This window comes from Orycteropus afer, unplaced genomic scaffold, assembly GCF_000298275.1.
Source record: "Orycteropus afer afer isolate SDZICR_OR568_19922 unplaced genomic scaffold, OryAfe1.0 scaffold00085, whole genome shotgun sequence".
Lineage (NCBI taxonomy): Eukaryota > Metazoa > Chordata > Mammalia > Tubulidentata > Orycteropodidae > Orycteropus > Orycteropus afer.
The window spans coordinates 2,121,893-2,145,041 of NW_006921672.1; the positions used below are offsets into that span (position 1 = coordinate 2,121,893).

The 23,149-nt window shown below is 40.5% G+C and overlaps 1 protein-coding gene across 1 annotated transcript in view; it reads left to right on the plus strand.

Annotated features, from left to right (window-relative positions):
• CA10 (carbonic anhydrase 10) overlaps positions 1-23,149 on the plus strand; it is a 755,177-nt gene that overhangs the window by 349,052 nt on the left and 382,976 nt on the right. The window contains exon 3 of the mRNA XM_007941858.2: positions 1,738-1,880. Coding sequence (XP_007940049.1) covers positions 1,738-1,880 — 143 coding nt within the window. The remainder of the gene's footprint in view (positions 1-1,737; positions 1,881-23,149) is intronic.

The window sequence follows — 23,149 nt, forward strand, 5'->3', positions numbered from 1 at the left end:
CACTCCTCGGAAGGAAGGTTGGGCAATCCTACTTCCGTAGTGATACTGCCTCGGAAACCCAAGGAGGGGTCGCTATGAGTCGGGGCCGACTCGAGCAAACAACAACAACAACATCACTGCTGCTCAACAGTTGCCTGCAACAAGAGAGTCGTATAATTTTTTATTTAGATGAGGCTTGAGGTACCATCTAGCTCTGCTCTTTTACTGGATCTGTTATATATAGTATCTTTGACAAGTATTTGCTAGATTCTTCTCTTGCCTCTGTTTTTCCCAACTATGATATGAGGAAACGAAGTCTGTTGTTAGAGACTATTATATTTGCACTGAGTTCCTGAGAGGACAGTTACATTGATAACTTGTGATTTAAGGCTCATCTTCCCTGGGAATTTCTCCCTATCTCCCACCTGCTCTACTGCAGGGTTGGGGACCCCTCATCTATAATCCTGTAACACACTCAGTCCATTACTAGTGTGGCAATTATGCTTGCATTTCTTCACAACTCCTTTTTGTATCTTCAGGACCTACCCGGGGGTTGAACACACCGTAGAAGCTCACTATACATGTCATGGATGGGTGAGTGAATGGCTATGTAATCTCAGAATGAGTGGATGAGTCTGGAGGACACATGGCTCCAGAGCCTCATTTGGAAATACTGAGAGAGGACCGGAAAGGCTGAAGATCTAATCTCTGATCTTCACTGACATAAAATTAGTATGCTGACTCCCTCCCACCCTGTTAACTTTCCTAGAAGAAGAAAATAGGGCTAGAAATTAACATAGAAATTTATTCAAATAGTTGTTTTAATTTGAAACTGAAAGTGACTAGAGGATATATACCTTTGGATGTTTACACTCAGTACTGAATGTCAGTCTTTCTGCCCGTCAAAAGAACGCATTCTTCAGCAGCTGGTATATTAGGTTAATGATACAGCGCTGGATTAAACAAGGACAAAGTCAGGTTGCCAAACTTTTGTCTGGTATTGATTGAGGGCCATAAAAATTCTTCACTCTTTGGTCTTGACAGCTCACAAACTGACACTTCACATGTGTTGAGTGCCGTGTGCCTTGAGAAGCTTGGAGTACCTTGTAGCTAGAGCAAGTCTGATTCTCACATCATTCCTGCCAAATGGGAAAGCAGAGCAGTAACTCAGGAACTGCTGAATATTTGCTGTAACTCATATATATTGCAAAGATGATATGTTGTTGTTGTTATGTGCCGTCGAGTCGGCCCTGACTCATAGCGACCCCTCCTTGGGTTTTCGAGGCAGTATCACTACGGAAGTAGGATTGCCCAACCTTCCTTCCGAGGAGTGGCTGGTGGGTTTGAACCGCCAGCCGTCTGGTTAGCAGGCAAGTGACTTAGCCACTATGCTACCAGAGCTCCTAAAGATGATATAGCTGAACTATTAGTGCTTTGATGGGAAGACAGTATAGTTCAAAGATGATATAGCTGAACTATACTGTCTTCCCATCAAAGCACTAATGTTAACTGTACAAAGAGGCCACAGGACAGGTGGACCTGGAACAAAACAATCTGTCCTAAAGAGATCCTAAATGTAAGACTTAGAGAAATCAACTGAGACTCAGGCCAGGAAAATACCATGGCAACCCTCAGGGATCTCTGTGGGCAGACACCATTAAGTGTGTCTCTTTTGTACAACCTTGACTTTACCATTTCTGCTTCATAGTTCCCTGACCTTCCTCCGAGCTTAATTCTACAATTTCTTTTTATTTCTAGTTCCTTCTTTCTGGGGATTGGTGAACTCAGCTTGGAATCTTTGCTCTGTGGGGAAACGTCAGTCGCCAGTCAACATAGAGACCAGTCACATGATCTTCGATCCTTTTCTGACACCCCTCCGCATCAACACTGGGGGCAGGAAGGTAAGCAGCCCCGTGGCTTCTGTGGTGACACTGAGGAGGAGGGAGATGCTGATTCTGAAAGCCAATCCTCCAGGCTTCAGTCTGTGTGATGAGTCTGTGTTTCCACCCAGGAATACCACTGTCTTCAGGCCTTCTGCCAACAAAAATAATTATGTCTAAATTGTGCTTTTTCTCCTTAGCCAGTCGAACCCTCAGGTTTCTAATTACTCTGCACCCCCTGGTGGTTGCCCAAAGTCCTATCCCTTGGTACCCTGTGAAGGTCAGAAAACAGAGTTGCCTTTTCTCACACACATCATGCTGGGAAAAATCACTACTCTCGAAAGCCTCTTTACTGGGACTTCTTTTAACCTCAACAAAGTGAAAAACAAATTTTAACAGAAGTAAAATTAGACGTTTATCATCCTGGGAGGAAAAACAAACAAACAAAAATCACTTTAGATGATTTATAAGAAAATCAATAATTAATTTTCCTTGGGGCGTCTTGCTGGCTGGAATGGTAGCTCCTGCACAGAGATGCTGAGTTCTGCTTAGTGATTCCCACCTCTAAATCCCTCCTCCTCTTTCACCCCCAGGTGAAATGATGAATTTATTCTTAATTTGTAGAAGGGCACAGTGTCCGAAGGGTCTTCTCTAAGAGAAACCTAGCGTTTCTCTTGCTGGTTCATTTCTATTTGTCTACCTTTTACTGTTGAGTAGATTGTTGAAAGTGGGAAGAAGAAAAAAAAAGAGAGAAAGATGCATACATGGAGAATTGTATTTGAAGGTGATTTAGCTTTTGAGAGCTCAAGAGGAATAGAAAATCATTTGTGTGCAAGAAATTGGGGTTAAAATTACAGACAACTTTTGTTACTGCTGGCGGCTGATTCTCCAGGGTTTGCACTCATTTGGGCTCTGTCTCTCTCCTCCGTTTATAAGTCTATTTGCCATACTTGCCACTGAGTTTCTAATGTGTTTTTTTTTTCCCCTTCTGATATATTGGATTTTTTTTTTTTTTCCTGCCATATAACTGTCAGAAAGAAAAGAAAAACAACCTAATGACTTACTAAAGAGTTGTGAGTGATTTTGACTCAGGTCACAAGACAAGTCCTAAAATAATGTTGCATGTGATTGGGATTATTTAGCTATGAAGTACTTACGTGCTGGTTTAAATATGACTTGGGAATTATTTTTTGTGGAAAGTGCCTATGTACCTCATTTAGTTTATTGTTCTGATTCTGTAGAAAACCAACTTTAATGATTGTTCCATTTGCAGTTATATTTTTATAAACCATGAAAGGAAATTGACATGGGTTATACATATACCTCTTTCTGTAAAGGTACACCGTTCATTTAATGTCAGGTGCGTGTAATGCCAAGAGTTCACTGGACAGCATTTTAGAAGGGAAAGTTGTGCTTTTGACTAAAAATTCAGTCATTCGTTTTTTTCTGAGAGAGAATCATGGAAGGAACAAAATGCATTCTAGGAAAAGAGAAAAACATTGAAAAAGCCCAGGGCAGAATGGAATATGGTACCTGAAGTCCAGAAGTTACCTGAAAGGTATCCAGCCAGGCTGAAGCACAGAGAGCGAACAGGAGGTCATGGGAAGGTATGAATGGAAAGGAAGCAAGTGCCAAGGCCAGAGTATGAGGCTGTGTTAAGAAGTTGGATTCCAAGTGTTACAGGAAAGCATTTGAAGGGTTCTGAGGGAAAGGGTATGTTGGGAGTTCAATCAGAACTATGGCAAGCTAACACAAGTAATAGACATTTAATTTTCATTTCTCATCTCATAAACTTAGAGGAAAATGTTGATGTGAAAGGAAAAAAATAAAAACAAAACCTAATCCAAGACAACTTCTCCTTAAATTTTTTTAGGAAAGAAAAAACTGGGAGATGGCTTGGTGTTACAAATCACTCATACAGTTTTTTTCCTTATTTTTTTAAACAAGTGATTATTTTTTTATCCTTCCAATTCAGTAAATTGTACCTGATCCAAATCAATTTGGAAATGCATTGGAGTTTGGAATACTGGAAACATTTACTTTTGACAATGTAAATGTTTCTATCTGGCACGATTTGTGTTGTCAGCTGTTGGAAGAGCTGAGAACTGCCTGGTGGCTCCCAATGCATTTGTGAAAGGTGGAAAATAAAATATAGATGGTGGGAGGATGAACTGACTGGTAATGGAACTTACCAGTAGGAGCCCTGGTGGCACAGTGTTTAAGCTTTTGGCTGCTAACCGAAAGGTCACGGGTTCCAACTCTACAGCCACTCTGTGGAAGAGATGTGGCAGTCTGCTTCTGTAAAGATTACAGCCTTGGAAACCCAGTGGGGCAGTTCTGCTCTGTCCTATAGGATCATTGAGTTGGAAACAATTGGACCACAATGGGTTTGCTTTTTTGGTTAGGATGGAACAATGTGTAAAGTTGATAGACAACAGCTAAATCATGTTGCAAACTTTTTAAAGGTGTGTTTAATGAATTGGAGGCTTATTTTTAGAAGTGAGGATTCAAATAACTTCCCTGAATTTAGTGCCTTAAAGAAATGTGTTTTAAACTCAAAAGGCTTAACATCTACTCTGCAAGTCTGGAAAACTTGTGTTACTGCGTTCATTTTAGTGTGTTTTACCTGGCATAGGCCTCAAATGATGGGTTACAGGTGTAGGATAGGGCCAAAATCCAACCTGAACCCAAGAACAACAAAGAATAATAATGCCTAGGTGATAATCAAAATACGTTGTGTCTTGGAAATAACAGAGACTATTCATTTTCACTTGAGCAATGAGATTTCTTTCACTTTTTAATTTGCTTATTTCGAATGCTAGTTTTTTTTTTTTTTTTTTTTGTAATATTTTTTTCTTTTTTCTTCTTATTGTGTGGGGGAGGGTATTTTTTGCCCAGTGTGTCATATGTGATGTTGTTGTTGTTGTTGTTATGTGCCGTCAAGTCGGACCCGACTCATAGCGACCCCTCCTTGGGTTTCTAAGACAGTATCACTATGGAAGTCGATTGCCCCATCTTCCTTTCGAGGAGTGGCTGGTGGGTTTGAACCGCCAGCCTTCTGGTTAGCAGTCAAGTGCCTTAGGCACTACGCTACCAGAGCTCCCCATATGTGATATATAAGATTCTAATGGACAAAATAAAAATAATCATATTTTCAAAATGATATTCTTTAAGGGTTGGGTTACATATGGAGATAAGAACCCTAGCTGGAAACCAGTCTTCTACCCTTGCCCCTAAATGAACTTTATCTCCAGTATATAAAGAAAAGATGGAGATAGGAGAGTCAGGGACAGAGATGTGAGAATTGAGCTAAGGTGAGAGTGATGGGGAGCCATGAGCCAAGGAATGTGGTTAGCCATTACAAACTCCAAAAAGGCATAATTAACCAATTCTCTCCTAGAACCTAAAAGGAACACAGCCCTGTCAATAATTTTAGCCCAAAGAAACTGATTTCTGACTTCTAGTTTCCAGAACATAAAATCATGAATCTTTGTTGTTTTAAACTTTTAAGTTTGTGGTAATTTGTTACAGCAGCAAAAGGAAACTAATACAGTAGGTATGGCCTTAAGTGTTTTAATAGTTTAATAACCAGCTACCACAAGTCAGCAAATCACTGGTAAAACTTTTTGATGCTTTCATAAAATTGCAGCTTGAAATATTCTTTTCCATTATAATGAGAAAAATAAAAGTGAACTTAATCACAAATTTGTCACATCTTAGGTTTATGAGAATGCCTTTAAAAGTCAGCTAGTGTGATTTCCTAGCTAGCACTTGAGTATTTAAATGTTTCCCGCTGGTGGTGGTATACTGTTTCTAGAAGTCTAAACTCCTAACATTTCTTCAGATGGGCCCTGTGTTTGGTCTCTGTTGCAGAATATTTTTCAGCTATAAATCTTTGGGATGCAGCTGGTCCTTGATAGATGATGAAAGTTCTAGTGTCTAGAAACTCTGGAGGAAGTACTATAGTTAGAAATATAAGGAGCAAAGAAAGAAAGGGAAGACAGACCTGCAGTATCATCTTGAGTATCTCAAATAAAGAAGCCGTTCCTCTATAAAGTCAGTTTTTTTGGTTGCTGTTTTGTTTTTGAGCTTTTGCTCAGTAGATGCCAGGAATACAGGTTCTCAGGCAGTGACCTTGGTACCTCTACCTACCATTATAATTAGTTTCTATTAAACTTCTGGATTCTTGGAGCTTGTATCAGTGAACATCCCATCAGGAAGCAGATGGAGTATGTAAATGGGATGAGTTGTTGAGACTTCAAAAAAGAGAACATTTATAACAATGCTGGGCCTGAGGGGATAAGGGTAGTAGTGTCTACCAGAATCTGGAGAGAGAACTATGGAGAAAACTCAGAGAAGCAGCCAGTTCTGTGTAATCAACAGGGATGGAGCTGGGGGAAATAAGACCTGACCACACTTGTTCCCTCCCATCTTATGCCAGGAATCCCTCTGAAGAGAAGCCTAAGGATTTTGCTCATTCAGTCCATACATAAAGCACCATGAACATGAGTCTGCAAGGGCAAATGGAAGACACCCAACACAGTGCTATAAGTTTAGTTATGTAAACCATTCCCACATTTCTTGTGTACCAAATAAAAGGTAATAAAATTCACTATTACCTACAAAATTAGATACAAAACACCTTAGCCTGGCATCCAAGGCCCTTGCAATATGGCACCCAGTCTGCTTTCCAGAGCCTTGTTGTTGTTATGTGCTGGCGAGTTGGACCTGACTCATAGCGACCCCTCCTTGGGTTTCTGAGGCAGTATCACTATGGAAGTAGATTGCCCAGCCTTCCTTCCTTGGAGTGGTTGATAGGTTTGAACCGCCAGTCTTCTGGTTAGCAGTCAAATGCCTTAGGCACTCTGCTGCCAGAGCTCCTACCTTTTAGTACTTCTTCACCTGACATGCTTCAGCAATCCCAGTCCCCACCTTTTAATATTCAGTCCCTATTGTACCAGTGCTACCTCCTCCATGACATTGCTCCTGATCCTTTTAGCTGACTGTGATATCTATTTATTCAGCTGCTTAAGAGCCTTACTTTTATTTCCTTTAGGACCTATACTTTGGTCTGTAGTAATTTCAATTGCCGGTTCTCAGTAGTGGATTAAGAGCTCCTCAGAATAAATATACTTTCATATTTTCATTTTATTTCCCTAGTATTATATATGATGGTGCCAATTGATTTGAGTTGAATCAAGATTTCCTTGATTACCCAGGGAATGGTTTAAGTGTTGTTACTCAAAAGTTGCTCTGACTCAAGTTGGGGAAAATGTGGGAAGCCTCATGATGAAAAGTAATTTTGCTATCAGCAGAATCTGTCACTAGAACCAGTCTTCCGATGCTGCACCATTCCTGAGATATGGGTGAAATAAGGTGAAAAAACAGTAAGGAATGTGTTTGCATCTGTGCTTAAAATCTTATCACCTCTCTGCTTTTTCAAAATTTTCCCTTGAGCCTAAGAGTGCAATTTAGTTGACCACAATGAATCATTGCCATTCATAACATGTCTACAACACTATGTTGTCAGTCTTTATGTGTGAGGCATTTATGCTCTTTCTATATGTTTGTGATCTATTTGGGTGGGGGGGGAGGGATAGAGAAACACAGAAATTAAATGGAAACAATGAATTTAAAGAACTATTTAAGATAATGGTGGAGTAGATACTAGGAAGGCAGTCCAATGATTAATTAGCAAATCATTTATTTTGGCAGTGATTTTAATGGGGGTAACCCAGCTTTATGGAGGCTGTAGGTCATGAGCTAAGTGGTAAGGTAGGTAGAATGAAATAGTTTTCATGAAGATCTTTAAATGTGAGATGTTCTGACTCCACATGAGGTAGATTGAGAGGAAAGGTGAAGATAGATCCATTTTGTTATCTAAATATGTTGCTATAGTACTGATTTTTACTGGATAACTGATGTTACACTTTCAAGGACTCTTTCTTACCAATTTGCAAATCATTATTTTTAAGCACCGTGGGTCTTTTTACACTGAAACTCTGGTATAGAAATGATATTTAAAATTTTATGTGTATTTATAGGGTAGATAGATCTTTAAGAGCTGCCGAAGAAGTGAATGCAATTCTTAGTCATCTGTACTTTGTGGTTTGAGAAATTTTGTAACTTGCCATATTGCTAATGTCATTTCTCAGAAGGAAGCTATAAAGGAGTCTGTTCAATTCTCAGCAACAAAGAAAAGTTTGGTGATATGGAATGGACAGGAACTCTATGACAAACAGGATATGTTATCTTAGAAATTGTGGTAGCCAAAGTAAATAAATAAATAAACTAAATATTAACAGCCATAGAAAGTAAGCTTCAAAAAGCAGATTTTCCAAATACCATAGTTAAAATAGATATGATCTTACTTCCTCATGGAAGATGACTCAGGAGGATTGGAAAGCTCTTGAAAATGAAATTATGTTAATATAATTACAAAAGATGGTACAAAAAAAAAAAAAACTAGTAGGAGCTGAAGACACTGATGTGGCTGCATGGGGAGTTCTGTGAGAAATCATGTTTTCAAATGGAATGTAAGAGATGAGAGAGAAAGAGCTTATAACCAAGGAGGAGGACAAAAGGAGAAATAACTTGTAGAAATGGTTTCAGAGGGAATAGAGCCCAGAGTGAGCTGAGACTTCCAGAAAATGAGACGGTTTTTTATAACAGTGATAATTAGAGAAAGTAGGAGCACTCAGGCAATATAGACCTCCATTTTGGAATGGATAGATGTCCACAGACAGTCTAATTTGAGTTCTGGGTTTGAATTCTGAGTTTACCACTTACCAATTGTGTATGAGAGACTTAAACTTTCTGAGCTCCAGTGTCCTCATCTGTAAAAAGGCAGATCATAGTAGTACTCACCTCATAGGGTTGTGGTGGAGGAAAGTATATGAAATAAAATGTGTATTGAAAAAAAAAAAAAAAATAGAAGACAAGTATTGATTTGGGTGAAGGGAAAGGCAATATAACAAAAGTGAGTGACCAACACAGTAACACTGAGGAAAAGGAAGACACAGAGAAGTGTACAGGAGGTATGGACAACAAAGATAAGCCCTTTTACGTATGTAATACTGCATTATCAGTGATAACAAACATGGATCTACAGGTAAATAGATAGATAGGCTGAAAATGAAAATAATAAATAAATAGAGAGAAAGAGGAAGGAAGGAAGGAAAGAAGGAAAGAAAGAAAGTTGATTGTGACTGATAAAAAAAACCCATGTGTGTCAGAGTAGAACCATGCTCCATAGGGTCTTCAATGGCTGATTTTTTCAGAAATGGATTGTCAGGCCTTTCTTCTGAGGGGCCTTTGGGTGGACTCAAAACCTCCAACTAAGTGCATTAACTCTTTGTACTACCCAAGAACTCCACGGCACATATTAGATGGATTATAATGCAAGTTATTAGGCAAATGATTGGGAGAGAAGAACAAACTTAACCGTTGTTAGCTACCATCAGGTGTTCTTGCTGTTAGTGAGAAAACACAACTCCCAGTTCACTTTTCTCTGTCCAAGAGACTCATGGTCAAATAGAATCAGTATTGAGAGATGAAGTGATTGCACAAGATTACCTAGCTGCCAAGAAATAATCCAAAACCTGCAAGTAAAGGAAGCAATGCCCATGGGAACCAGCCAGGGATCACTAAGAGCAATCTTGCCGAACTTACTTCAATTCCTTTTTGAGGTAGGATCAGGGACTGGTGGGAAGTGTATAACCAACACTTCCCAGACTTTGGCTAAAGACCACTTACTCAAGGGTACACCCCTAAAAAAAATTGTTCACAAATGGGGGACGTTTTGCATCCTATTTTTGTTGTCACATGTCATTGAGTCGATTTTCGACTTAATGGCAACCCCATGTGAGAGTAGAACTACCCCATAGGGTTTCCTAGGCTGTAATCTCTATAGGAGCAGATCTCCAGGTCCTTCTCACATGGAGCTAATGGGTGGGTTCAAACTGGCAACGTTTTAGATAGCAGTCAAGCGCTGAACCATTGTGCCACCAGAGCATCCTAAACTAAAAACAAACAAACAAACAACAACAAAAAAAACACTACAGCAGAGTTGATTCTAACTCACCTTTTACACCTCACTTTTTGGAGAGTCTCAAAGCACATTAGCATATTAAAGGCTCTGAGATGTTTTCTAGGAGAAGAACTTGTTTACCTAGCAATGTCTAGATTTATTTGAGCTTTGTTTTTCTTTATTATTATTATTATTTATTTTTCACTCAATACCTATCTGTATCCTTTGGAACATAGTCCTATGAAACTGCAGTTGGAAAACTCAAAGCATATGCATATTGGAGTTTTTTGATAACATTTCAAATGGAGGGAAACATGCTAGCAAGCAGAGCAAGTGCACTGTGGATGTGCAACAAAGTGAATAATGAATGACAGTCTATAGCTTTGTCTTGGGCTCTCTCCCATTCAATACATTTGTTGAGGTACTCGGACAGGAACAGAACATGAGATAGAACAGACAGCATTGCAACTCTTTAAATGACAGAATGAGAATTCAATATCATCTTGTCTGTATCCTCAGCCCAAAAAGTTGAAATTCAGTAGGTAAAATAGTCCAGCTCTACTCTCAAGTGTATACTTTAAAAAGCTGCACAAATTCTGGCTGGGTGAGATAGACTGTAAAAACACTACATTAGAAAAAGTAGAGGAAGTTAATGGGTAATACACTCAGTATGTGTAAATAGCATGGGAAAGATGCCAGGACACAAATTCAGCCTAATTACACAGTGCATAAGGTACGGTGTCCATGATAAGTCAGATCATAGTCCTGTAATTCCCTTCACTGAAAAGATTGTGTGTTGGATATTGTAGGCAGTTCCCCTGGTACAGATTTGTAAGATTAACTAATGGAGATGATGCTAACAAAAATGAAGTACAGAAGAAGACTGTGATGAGAAAAATCAAAATGTTCTTTATTCAAGTCCATCTATTTCTCTGACAGGAAAATATTTTAAAGAGACATTACAGTGGCCCTCTAATCTGCTCTCTGTCCTGTGCAGCCACAGATGTGGAGAACTAGACCTAGTCTTTGGAACCACATGCTTGGACAAAATTTTGATTCAAAATAAGAATTAGAGCTATGTGAGAACTGAATGGCCTCCTTGTGTTTCACTGAGATGCCCATCACAAAAAGAGTTCTGTCAGGCACTGATGGACATGTGAAGTTGTAGCAAGCACTTAGGCACCAGAGGAAAGCCTTGACTTGGCCTGAGAACTTCCTTCAACCTGGAAGCCGTTTGAGTCTCTATGAACACTTGTTAGATAGTTCACATGGGCCACATTTGCTTGAGGCTAACCTCAGAATGAAGGCTTAACTGGGATATTACTTAACTGGGATAAGTACTTACTGATGAAGATTAAAGACTAGAGTCTAGCTGTATGGATTACACCTCAATATAAAGAAAACTAAAATCCTCAAGACGGGTCCAATAAACAGCTTCACGATGGATGGAGAAAAGATTGAAGTTGTCAGGAACTTCATATTATTTGGTTCTATAGTCAACATCAATGGAACCAGCAGTCAAGACATCAGACAACGTATTGCATCGGGCAAATCTTCAAAAGACCTCTTTCAAATGATGAAGAGAAAAGATGTCTTCTTGAAGACTAAGGTGCGCCTAACCCAAGCCTGATATTTTCAATTGCCTCTTAGGCATGTGAGAGCTGGACAGTGAATAAGGAATACTGAAGAAGAGTTGATGCTTTTCAGTTGTAATGTTGGAGAAGAATGCGAAGAGTACCATGGTCTGCTAAAAGGATTAATAAATCTGTCCTGGAAGAAGTGCAGCTGGAATGCTCCTTGGAAATGAGAATGGCCAGACTTTATCTCATCTACTTTGGTCACAGTGTCAGAAGGAACCATTCCCTGGAGAAGGATATCATGCTTGGTAAAGTGGAAGGTCAACAAAGAAAGGGAAGGCCTTCAACGAGATGGATAGACCCAGTGGCTGCAATGATGGGCTCAGATATAGCAAAGATCATGAGACTGGCAGAGGACCGGGCAGTGATTCATTGTGCTATGCATATGGTCGCTATGAGTCAGCGCCTACTCAATGGCACCTAACAACAGCTGCCATCAAATCAGTTCTGACTTGATGGCACCCATGTGTGTGAGACTAGAACTGTACTCCATAGGGTTTTCAGTGGCTAAGTTTTTGGAAGTAGCTTGCCAGGCCTTTATTCTGAGATGAATTCTAACCTCCAACATGTTGGTTAGGAGCCAAGTACATTAAGTGTTTGCACCACTCAGAGACTCCTCACTGGAGTGTAAATTCTCCTAAACGAAAACTCCCTCTAAAGTACTAGCATTGGTTTGGGGAAATCTTTTTTTTTTTTTTTTTTCCAAATTATATTGCATTTTATTTTACGTATTTATTTTTTTAAATTGTGATTTGGGTGAAAATTTACAGAGCAAATTCACCTTCCATACAGCAGTTCACATACACTTTGTCTCATGACATTGGCCACAATTCACCACAATGCAACAACTTCCTCCCTACAGTCACCTCTTCCCTGTGTCCATCCCTCCGTGCACTCCTGCCCCCTGAGCTGTCTCCCTGTGCCTAAGCAGCCCTTCTTTCTCCCATTATTGTTCTCTCCAAGGAGTGTATCTACCTGAGGTAAATGTTAAACTCATATGCCTGTCTTTTGTTTGGCTTGAAGCCACAGGTGTGGGTTCAATTGCAGACCTGAAGGGCAGCTAGGGGTCATAGTCTCAGTGGTTCCACCAGGCTCTGTCGGACCAGCAAACCTGGTCCCCCCCGCTTTTTTTTCTCCAAATGATTTTGAGTTTTGGTCCACATTGTTCTCCCTCTCTATCCAGGATATCCTACATAGATCCCCCTCTGAGTGGTTGACAGTGGTAGACGGGCACCATCTAGTTCTTCTGGTCTCATAGTCATATAGGCTGCAGATTGCATGGTGTACCAGTCGCTAGGACTAATTGTTTCCATGCATTTTTTTTATTTTCTTCATTCTTCTTTGCTCTGGATGAGGAGAGACCCACCATTGTACCTAGATGGCTGCTTGCAAGCTTTTAAGATCCCAGTCGCTACTTGCCAAAGTAGGAGGTGGAACAATGTTTTATGTAGTATGTTATGCCAGTTGAGCTTGATGTCTGGTTTGGAGAAATCTTGCATTCACCTCTTCTCAACTTCTGTCAAAACTGTTGCTCAAAAGTCAGATATAAGACTCTTTTCCTTTAGGGTATTTGGCTATGAAGAGCTAGAATGAACAATTCAGGATAAAATGAATGGTAAAAGAAAGGACTTTGATTAAAGGTAAAGAAAGGAGGCCAAAATAATTGTGTCTGTGCTCAGAGCAGAGCTTTTTACAAGGAGTGAAGCTTTCAGCACGGAACACTGAAAAGTGATGAAAGATAAGCAAACCACGGAAGACCAAGACACTGTATCCTAAATCCTGAATTGGGAGATAGACTCAGAGCAAGAAGTCTCTTTTGGATATCAGGCTCTTGTGCACCATTACTGAGCTCAGATCTGGGGGCACACTGCCTTGAAGGTCATTTTGTGATGTTTACCTCTTGACATCACCCAGAAAGTCAATGCTGAGTCACTAGACAGGTCTCCCTAGGAAACACCTGGATGTTGGCTTTAGTATTTTTTTGAACATATATAATCTTCTCTAAGTCTTTAGTCCTCTGGTGAATATTAGAAAAGGTTTTGTTTTCCTCTCTTGTTTTTTGTTCCTGTATTTTCTCTGCTCCACTCCTCATTTTTACACCACCCCTGTCTCCATCTCTCTCCCTCTCTCTTCCTTTCCCTCTCCCTCTTTCTCTCTCTCTCTTTCTAACTTTATTGTGATTTGGGTGAAAGTTTACAGAGAAAATTCATTATCCCTTTCTATTGCTTCTCTCCTCTTCCTCCCTTCTCCAGCCCTTCTCTCCAGTCTTCTCTCTACCTTTCACCTTTTCTCTATACCTCTTTCCCCACTTTCCCTTTCTTTGCCCTTCCTGCTGGTCCTGAGTACCCATAACTGAGGAGCGTCTGCCCTTTCCCTTCTGCAACAAGAATGAATGGAATAGTTTTTTCCCTGTTGGTGAACATTTTACCTAAGCACAGAAAGATTGACAGTTGTATGATTTTGGTGACAATATACAAATGAGAGAACATTCTGGCTAGCCCTTCATAGCTATAGGAGTGGTTCCATATCATAGTGAATTCACAAAGTTGACAGAATCCAGAACCATAGGTGCATGCTAAAGAAAGCTGGAAACCAAAATACTTTTATGTGCTATTTATAAGTGAATATGTTGTTGATGATGGGTGCCGTCAAGTTGGTCGCAACTTGTAACTCCCTATGACCAAGTAGAACTGCTCCCTAGGTTTCCAAGGCTGTAATCTTTACAGGGAGCAGATCTCCAGGTCTTTACTCCCGCAGAGCTACAGTTGGGGTCAAATTGGCAACCTCTCAGTTAGCAGCAGAGTGCTTTACCATTGCACCACCAGGGCTTTTTAGAATATGGGGAGGATTAGCTCCAAATACTTAATGAATTTTATAGGCAGATGAATTTCTTGAGAGAAAAAAGCCCTCCAGGAACCTCATGAGTTACATATGTATCACATAGTACCATCTTAGTTTCCTGCTTACCTGATCCCACAGATGTAACTATCAGGCGTTTACAAATTAAATGTCTCTTTAAAAATAGACAACACAGTCTCTTACTTATATACACCACTTGCAGCTCAGCTCTCTTGTCATCCTTCTAAATATTAGGTAGAAGAAGAAGAAAAGAGAAACCATGACTTAGTTTTTGCAGACTTTCTTTCCAGCTAGCATTGCAAGCAGCCCAGAACAAGTGGCTCCAGCACAATCAGAGATAAAATGAGTGGAACACCTGAGCAACAGAATGAAGAGTCACATACCCACGAGAAGGTTCTGATTTTGACATGAAAACTGGCATCAGTTGTGCATTGTCTCCAAGAAAGCTCTGAAATTGGCCAATCTCCTCCTTGTAAGCTTGATCATTTGGCTGAATAGACCACCAAAACTGTCCCTAAAGGAACTTGAGAGACTTCGAGTCCTTTTGAAGGTATATCATTGCCTAGAAATCCTATCTTTTTAGACTGAGAATTAAAAAATTTCTCTAACACCTTGGGAAAAAAATGAGGTAGATTCTCTTTAAAGGACGTAAGAAACTGCTGGTGTTCTCCTAAGCTCTGCCTTTGTGAAACAAAAGAAGTAGATTAAAACTGAAAAACTAAAATGAAATAATCTGATTTGGGGGTGTCTATATATTATAGACAGTTGAATATCTGAGCAACTAGTGGATTTTTGGAGTCTCTGGGTGATGTAAACACTAAATGCACTTGACTGCCAACTGAAACGTTGGGGTGTGAATCCACCCAGAGTTGCCTCAGAAGAAAAGCCTGGTGATCTGTTGAGGAAAATCAACTCTTACAAACCCTGTGGAGCACAGTTCTACTGTGACACGCCTCAGGTCACCATGAGTCAGAGTCTACTTGACGGCAGCTGGTTTAGCTGATTTTTTGTTTTTCTTGTGCAACTTTAATATCAAATTGATATAGCATTATTGTTTCATGAAAGATTAAAAATGCCTAAGATTATAAATCTATTTCCAGTCTCTCATATGTTTAACATTTTAGGATTTAGATATTCTAACCTTTGTTCTGTCATACGTTGGGGCCAAGATCCTAACTGCAAGTAATGTTAAAATTAGCTAGTTTGCCTTAACATCTCTTTCTATCATACAGTAAACCCTGTGTCTACTCACAGGGGCTCTGGCACAATGGTTAAAGCATTCAGCTGCTAACCAGAAGGTCAGAAGTTCAAACCCACCAGCTGCTCCATGGGAGAAAGATGAGTCTGTCTGCTTCTGTAAAGATTTACAGCCTTGGAAACCCTATGGGGCAGTTCTTCTCTATCTTACGAGATGCTGTCAATTGGAATGAACTTGATGGTAGTGAGTTTGGTTTGAGTTTTTGATGTCTACTTAGTAAAGCAACAGTTTCATATTGTTGATGTTTGTATTGCCTACCTAATGTTCAGAAGAAATTCTTTCCCTGTTTTCATTTGGCTTCTCATCAGATGTGGCATTTAACAGGTCATTAGTCAGTTCTGGCCCTTAGCCTTAAAACATGCATGTTTAGACACATAAATGAAACAACAAAACACATGTGCATGTGATGTCATATAATTAAGCTTCATTATATAGATGAAGACATATATACCCACAGAGTTTCCTGTGGCATATGCAATAGAAGCCCTTCAAACTAGCACCCTCACACCTGCCTGAAAATATCCTCTTCTCCCACTTTTATATTACATATTACATGTACACTTCACATCACATCTAAGGAGCAGAGATTTTTAGTGCTTTCCATTTTGCTTTGAAATATTCCAAAAATGCTCCTTTAAAAAAAAATGGGAGGAAGGCACTCATATTTTATCCATGCTATTGTCACTAAATTCTCACTATGAGCAAAATCTATTACTTGTGCTAAGATGAAGAAATTTAATCCACATTATTTATAGCATGTTGCTATTTAGTGCTCATTTGCTAGGTAGGATTGAATATAGAAATCAGTTCAGTGCTTGCTGACTCCCAAATTATTTATTCTAAGCTTGTTGAAATCTTACAGACTAAGCTTTTGGCAAAATTATCAGTTCAGAATATGTTTTGTATCACTCTTTTGGAATCTGATGCTATGACCTGTTTAGAACCTGAGATGGGAGTACTTGTAGAAGTGATTTGCAGAATCAGTGTTCTCAAGTGAAGCTATAAGGGACTGAAGGGAATAGGGCAAAGGGAGTAGGAGTAGGTTGGCAAAAGTATGGGTTCAACTGGAGTCCACCCTCAGCCTACTCCCAAAGGGGAGCTCTTAAGCGCGAACAACACCATAGTGCTATCTGCCTAGAAGCTAGAGACCCTGCCTTTAGTATCACCTTTTCAGGAGCTCTGGTGGCATGATGAGTAAGGCATTTGGCTGCTAATCAGAAAGTCAGTGGTCCAAACCCACCACCTGCTCCATGGGAGGAAGGTGAAGCAATCTACTTAAAGACTTAGAGCTTTGGAAACCCACTGGGGGTCACTATGAGTCAGAATTGACTTGATGGCAGTGGGTTTATTTTTTTTAATCAGGGATGGAAGGACCCCTGGTAACACAATGATTAAGTATTTGCTGCTAACTAAAAGATCACTGGTTTGAACCCACCAGCCACTCTTCAGGAGAAAGATGTGGCAGTCTGCTTCCATAGATTGAAATCTTGGAAATTCTATGGGGCAGTTCTATTCTGTCCTGTAGAGTGGCTTTGAGTCAAATTTGACTCAATGGCAAAGGGTTGGTTTGGTCAGGGATGGAAACTTCCTGGCATTCCCTGGCAAATGCAGTGGTGTGCTTTACGTTGGTGGTCTGAAGGAGCCTGCCCCCACCAGCTTCCAACACCCCATCATGTATATCTCTTCCAAACTGCTTTTAGTGGCATCAAGTTGATAGCTTGAAATCAACCATTATAGAAGTATTTATACCACAGAAATCTACAATATTAAAAACCAGGGGGATTTGTTGTTGTTGCTATAGTTTTGGTTTGTTTATTCTGCCCAACCCCCAGTGGCAGCCCCTCCCAAGAACTGTTTGTTAAATATTTGCCAGCATATATGCTATTTCCCACATGGATTGTGCACTTAAAGCATCAATAGGATACTTGAGTAAGGATGACCCCCTTGAACATGCAGTCTGGGTTCCATTTGGTACCTAAAGTCTCACCCATATTTGATTTAGACGAATCAGAAGCTGAAATTTTAAACTTGGAGTTGATTTAAGATTTTTGGGATCATGTAATGGGGTGAATTTGTTTTGCACATGACAAGGACATGATAGCGACCCCTCCTTGGGTTTCTAAGGTATTATCGCTATGCAAGTAGATTGCCCTGTCTTCCTCCTGAGGAGTGGCTGGTGGGTTTGAACCTCCAGCCTTCTGGTTAGCAGTCACATGCCTAAAGCATTACACCACCAGAGCTCCTTTGTTTGATTGTTAAAGAGTAGAGCATTATGGACTTAATTGGGTCCCCAAAAAATACATGTTGTAAATCCTAATCTCTATGCCTGTGGTTGTAATTCCATTTGGGAATGGATTGTCTTTGCTATATTAATGAGACAGGATTCGTGTAGGGTGTGTGTTAAGTCAGTCTCTTTTGAGATATAAAAAAGATTAAACAAGAAAGCAAAGGAAGCAGAGATGGGGGAAGAGAGATATCATACCACATGAAGACTGCCCAGTTGCAGAAGCTCAGAACAGACTAGGACCTTCCTCCCGAGGTGACAGAGAAAGAAAGCCTTTCCCTAGAGCTAGCACCCTGAATTCAGACTCCTAAACGGGGCAAATAACTTTGTTTGTGAACGCCATTCACTAGTATTTTTATTTTAGCAGCAGTAGATAACTAAGAACATGAGGAAACAGGGAGGAGCTTTAGGCTTTTCCAAGAAAGCTATTCTTATTCTACATACTGCCTTTTAATGATCATTTCATAGTTTCTGAGTCCAAAATGTAAGATTAAAAGAAAAAAAAATTTGAATAGGAGTGTGAAAATAGTCTTGTGCCAGGCAGTTTTGAGTCCATGCTGTTCAATCAATTCGAAGTATTACTAGCATTTTTCTCAAGAGTGTAATATACAACAACTGCCAAGCTTTCCTTTTGCGATTACAAAAAGGACAGATACTGGAGTGAGCCATATTTTAGCACTGCAGGGATATAAAAAATGAACTGCTAAAAACAGCCCAGGAGGAATGAATAGCAATAAGACATCAATGTCATCTGTATACTGATTTGTGATAAATTTCCAAAAGGCTTAATGGTATGATGCTATGATATATAAGGGCTTCCTGAAAGTTAATAACTGCAAGGTACCCACTTGGAGAAATGTAATGGGGAAAAGTAAGAGATCACAGGTAATATATAAATAAGTAACTTCACTAATATCGTCCAGCTGTTCTGTGTGCCGCTGCCCTCTGTGATTAGACATAGAAAATGAAAAGGATTGTGAAGACATGAGAAAGTCGAATGTTAAACACGCACTTGTAATGACGCATCTGATAAGGTCTTTAATTTGCCTTTTAATGGATTGAGACCAATATGACTGAAAAAAAATGTGCAAGCTTTGATCACATTTCGGAGGTGAATTAATAATAGCCAGAGTCCTCAGAAGGACCTCTGATAGCGTAGTGCCTAGGGCACTTGACTGCTTACCAGAAGGCTGGCAGTTCAAACCCACCAGCCACTCCTCGGAAGGAAGGTTGGGCAATCCACTTCCGTAGTGATACTGCCTCCAAAAGCCAAGGAGGGGTCGCTATGAGTCGGGTCCAACTTGATGGCACATAACAACAACAACAACAACAGAGTCCTCTGATGCAGGCTTTCAAGTGGGAGCAACAGAATCTTTTTGGGAACAAATTGTCCTTGCCATTTACCATGTGGATTGTGTACTTAAAGCATCAACAGACGTGAGGTGTTGGATCTTGAATAAGGATGGCCCCTTTCAACCTATAGTTTGGACTTCTTTTGGTCAGGTAATTTTATGGCTGTGCAAACAACTTCTGGTTAGCAGCAGTGTGAGTGGGACACAGAACATACTTTAAACATGTTTACTGAAGAAAAGAGTGAATAAACCAGTTGCCATCTAACTTGATTCTGACTCATGGCATCCCCATCTGTGTGACAGTAGAACTACTTCATAAGGTTTTTAGTAGCTGACTTTTCATAAAGAGATCGCCAGGACTTTCTTGCGAGGAGCTCCTGGGTAGACTCAAACCTCCATCCTTCTGTTCAGTAGCTAAAGAGGTTAACTATTTGCACCACCTGGAAACTCCAAAGTAATAGATGAGTGAATATATGCCCCAGATCCTAGGACTACAAATAGATGAAGAAAAGGAAAACAACTAAATATATTGAGTACCTATTTTATCCACTTTCATATCTGTTTTACCTAGCTTAATTCCCCCAAACAACCTGAGATGGTCAGTTTTATAGACCAGGAAATTGAATTGTTGAGTTGTTAAATAATTTACCTGTTGTTGTGTGCCATCAAGTGGGACCCGACTCACAGCGATCCCTCCTTGGGTTTCCGAGGCTGTATCACTTATGAAGTAGATTGCCCAACCTTCCTCCTGAGGAGTAGCTGGTGGGTTTGAACCACCAGCCTTCTGGTTAGTAGTCAAGTGCCTTAAGCACTATGCTACCAGAGCTCCTAAATAATTTACCTAGAGTTGCAGAATGTCAAGAAACAGAACTGAGTTGTGTGAACATAGGTTGTCTGACTGCAGAACTGTCTCTTTCCAGAATATTGCAATAAAACTGAAGCCAGGTAAGAAACATTCAGGAAGAAGCAGCATGGGGTGAGAGCCCTGATTTTTGGCCTTCCTTTTCTTTTCCCTATTTGGAAAAAGGGAGCAAAGGTCAGTGCCCCACCCCTTGGTTCTCACAGTGTCTCAGCCTGCTCATTGCATCGGTGCAGGCTATTTGTATTAGCTCTTACACCATCCATATTTCATCGTTGGAGATGGTGCTATAGGTTGCTTTGTTATCTGGCTGACATTCTTTTCTCTGGCAATGTGGTGAAGCATGTACTGAATGCCATTCCTGACTGAGTAGGGAGCTCTGGTAGCATCGTGCCTAAGGCATTCGACTGCTAACCAGAAGGCTGGCGGTTCAAGCCCACCAGCTACTCCTCGGAAGGAAGATTGGGCAATCTACTTCCATAGAGATAACGCCTCAGAAACCCAAGGAGGGGTTGCTGTGAGTCAAATGGACTTGACAGCGGTGAATTTGGGGTATTTTTTCATCTGAAGAGTGACACCTACAATGCCTAAGATAGTTACTGTTTTCAGTGTACCAGTTCTTTCAGGTAAAGAGTCAGGAAAAAAGACAAAGTTGTGATTTCTAGGACACAAATATGTGTACTTTCTCTGTTTAGTGGGTGAAGATACTTTCTCTGATTGCTGCCCTTTCTCTCTCTTTCCTGCTCTGTGTCTCTTGCTTTATGATGAGGACACACCTTGGTGCTTCTCCATCTGGGATGTTCTCCTCAAAGAACATGAATTGCACTTTGGTAACACTGTTGATCACATTTCCAAATTCCACAAGGCACATACAGATCAAGAATAACATTTAAAGTCATGAGCCTCAAAGGACTGGCCAACATCAATGGCCTGTCCAATTTCTCCTAGGCAGTCATCCTTTAAGTCATTTTATATCATGTGCATAATTTAGCAGGGACAAAGCAGATACATCCCTGCCATTCATTTCTGTCTGCCTTTAGTTCTCTATGGATAATACAGATGATAATGCATGGAAATTTTAAGTTTGTTTTTGTCCACAACCAGTGTTAAGACTAACAGGAATTCAAGATTGACCTTTAGTTCCCGTCATGGTTTCCAAAAGCTATCATAACAAAATAGCACAAAGTAGGTGGCTTTGAAGAACAGAAATGTAGTAAGTATATCAGTGCTGGAGGCTGGAAGTCCAAGATCAGGGTATCAGCCAAGTTGATTTCTTCTTATCTTAGCTTCTGGTGGCTTCTGGCATTCCTTGGTGTTCCTTGGCATTCCTTGGTGTCTTCCCATGTCATCTTCCCTCAGTGTCTATTTGTATCTTTTTCCTCTTTTACAAGACACTACTCAGAAAGGGTTTGTTGTTGTTGTTATTTGCCATCGAGTCGGCCCTGACTCATAGCGACCCCTCCTTGGGTTTCCGAGGCAGTATCACTACGGAAGTAGGATTGCCCAACCTTCCTTCCGAGGAGTGGCTGGTGGGTTTGAACCGCCAGCCTTCTGGTTTACAGTCAAGTGCCTTAGGCACTATGCTACCAGAAGGGGTTAGGACTTACTTCATTCCTAAACAACTTCCTGTTAACCTAACTGGTAAGATCTTAAAGACCTTATCTCCAAACAAGATGACACTCACAGGTACAGGGGTGAAGACTTCAACATATCTTTTTTGGAGGGTGAGGTGGAGTGGTACAATTCAGTCCATAAAAATTCTTAAGGCATACCAGGAATATTATTGTATTGTTAAGTACCATCATGTCAATTTTATACTTCTAAGGACCACATGTGACAGAGGAGAACTGCCCCATAGGGTTTTCTTAGCTATAATCTTTATGGGATTAGATCATTAGGTTTTTCTCTCATAGAGCAGCTGGATGATTTAAACCTTCAGTGTTTTGGTTAGCAGCCAAGTGCTTAGCCATCATGGCACCCAGGAAAATGAAAGTTTATAATTGCTGTGGTACTTGGCTCAGCATCCCCACTCAAGAGCATTGTTGTGAGCTCAGTCCAGCCTCCCAGGCACCTTCCTTCTCCATAGTCTTGGATACATGTGTATGGTAGTTAAGGTTATATGTCCACTTGCCTGGGCCTGGTTTTGAGTAGCTGAGCAGCTGGATGTAGTATTCCATGATGAGACTGGTAATCAACTCTATGGTGGAATCTACTGTGAGCAGCTGAGTAGCTGCCTTCAGGATGTGGTCTGTTCCCAGCATATAAGGAGAAGCTTTAGGAATGGTCTGTAGCTTTTGGCACACTTGAATCCTGCATGTAGCCGAGTTGTTATTCAGCAGCCTGTCATGTTGTCTGCCAATGCTGGGATTCTTAATGGACTTGAATCAATGGCCTTTCATATGGTTTGGTACTTGTTGACTTTGGGTTTGTCAGCCTCAGCAGCCAGCAGCTGCCTGAATAAAGGGAAACCTCTAGATCTAGTGGGCCGTGAGCAAGATGCAGAGCTGAAGCCCAAGGTTGAAGGGCTTTCACCCAACCCCTAGAACTTGGCACTTTGAATTTGGACTTCTAGCCTCCAAAACTATAAGAGAATAAACTCCTGTTTGTTAAAGCCCCTATTTGTGTTATCTTTCTGTTAGAGTGGCATGAAGTAACCAAAACAGCATGCTTCCTCAGAGGCTGGTGTACATGGAGCTAGAGTCAGTGCTGGTTCTCTCACCCATGGAGACTCTAAACTACTCTTAAAAGCACTTCTGGAACATGGTCTGTTATTCTCCATCTGGCAGTGGTTTCTTCAAACCAAGTAAGGGCCTTTTCCTCAAGTTAGGACAGTTCGATCTTGAAGGTGCTCTGATCTTATTTTGAGTTCTCCCAGAAGATAGTCTGGCTTTCTCGATTTTGTGGGTGCTTCTGACCCCCCCCCCAAAAAAAAAAAAAAAAAAAACAATCTGGGATATGCCAGGTGCGACGTAGAAGCTTCCTCTCAGGCCCACAGAAGAACACCTCATACTG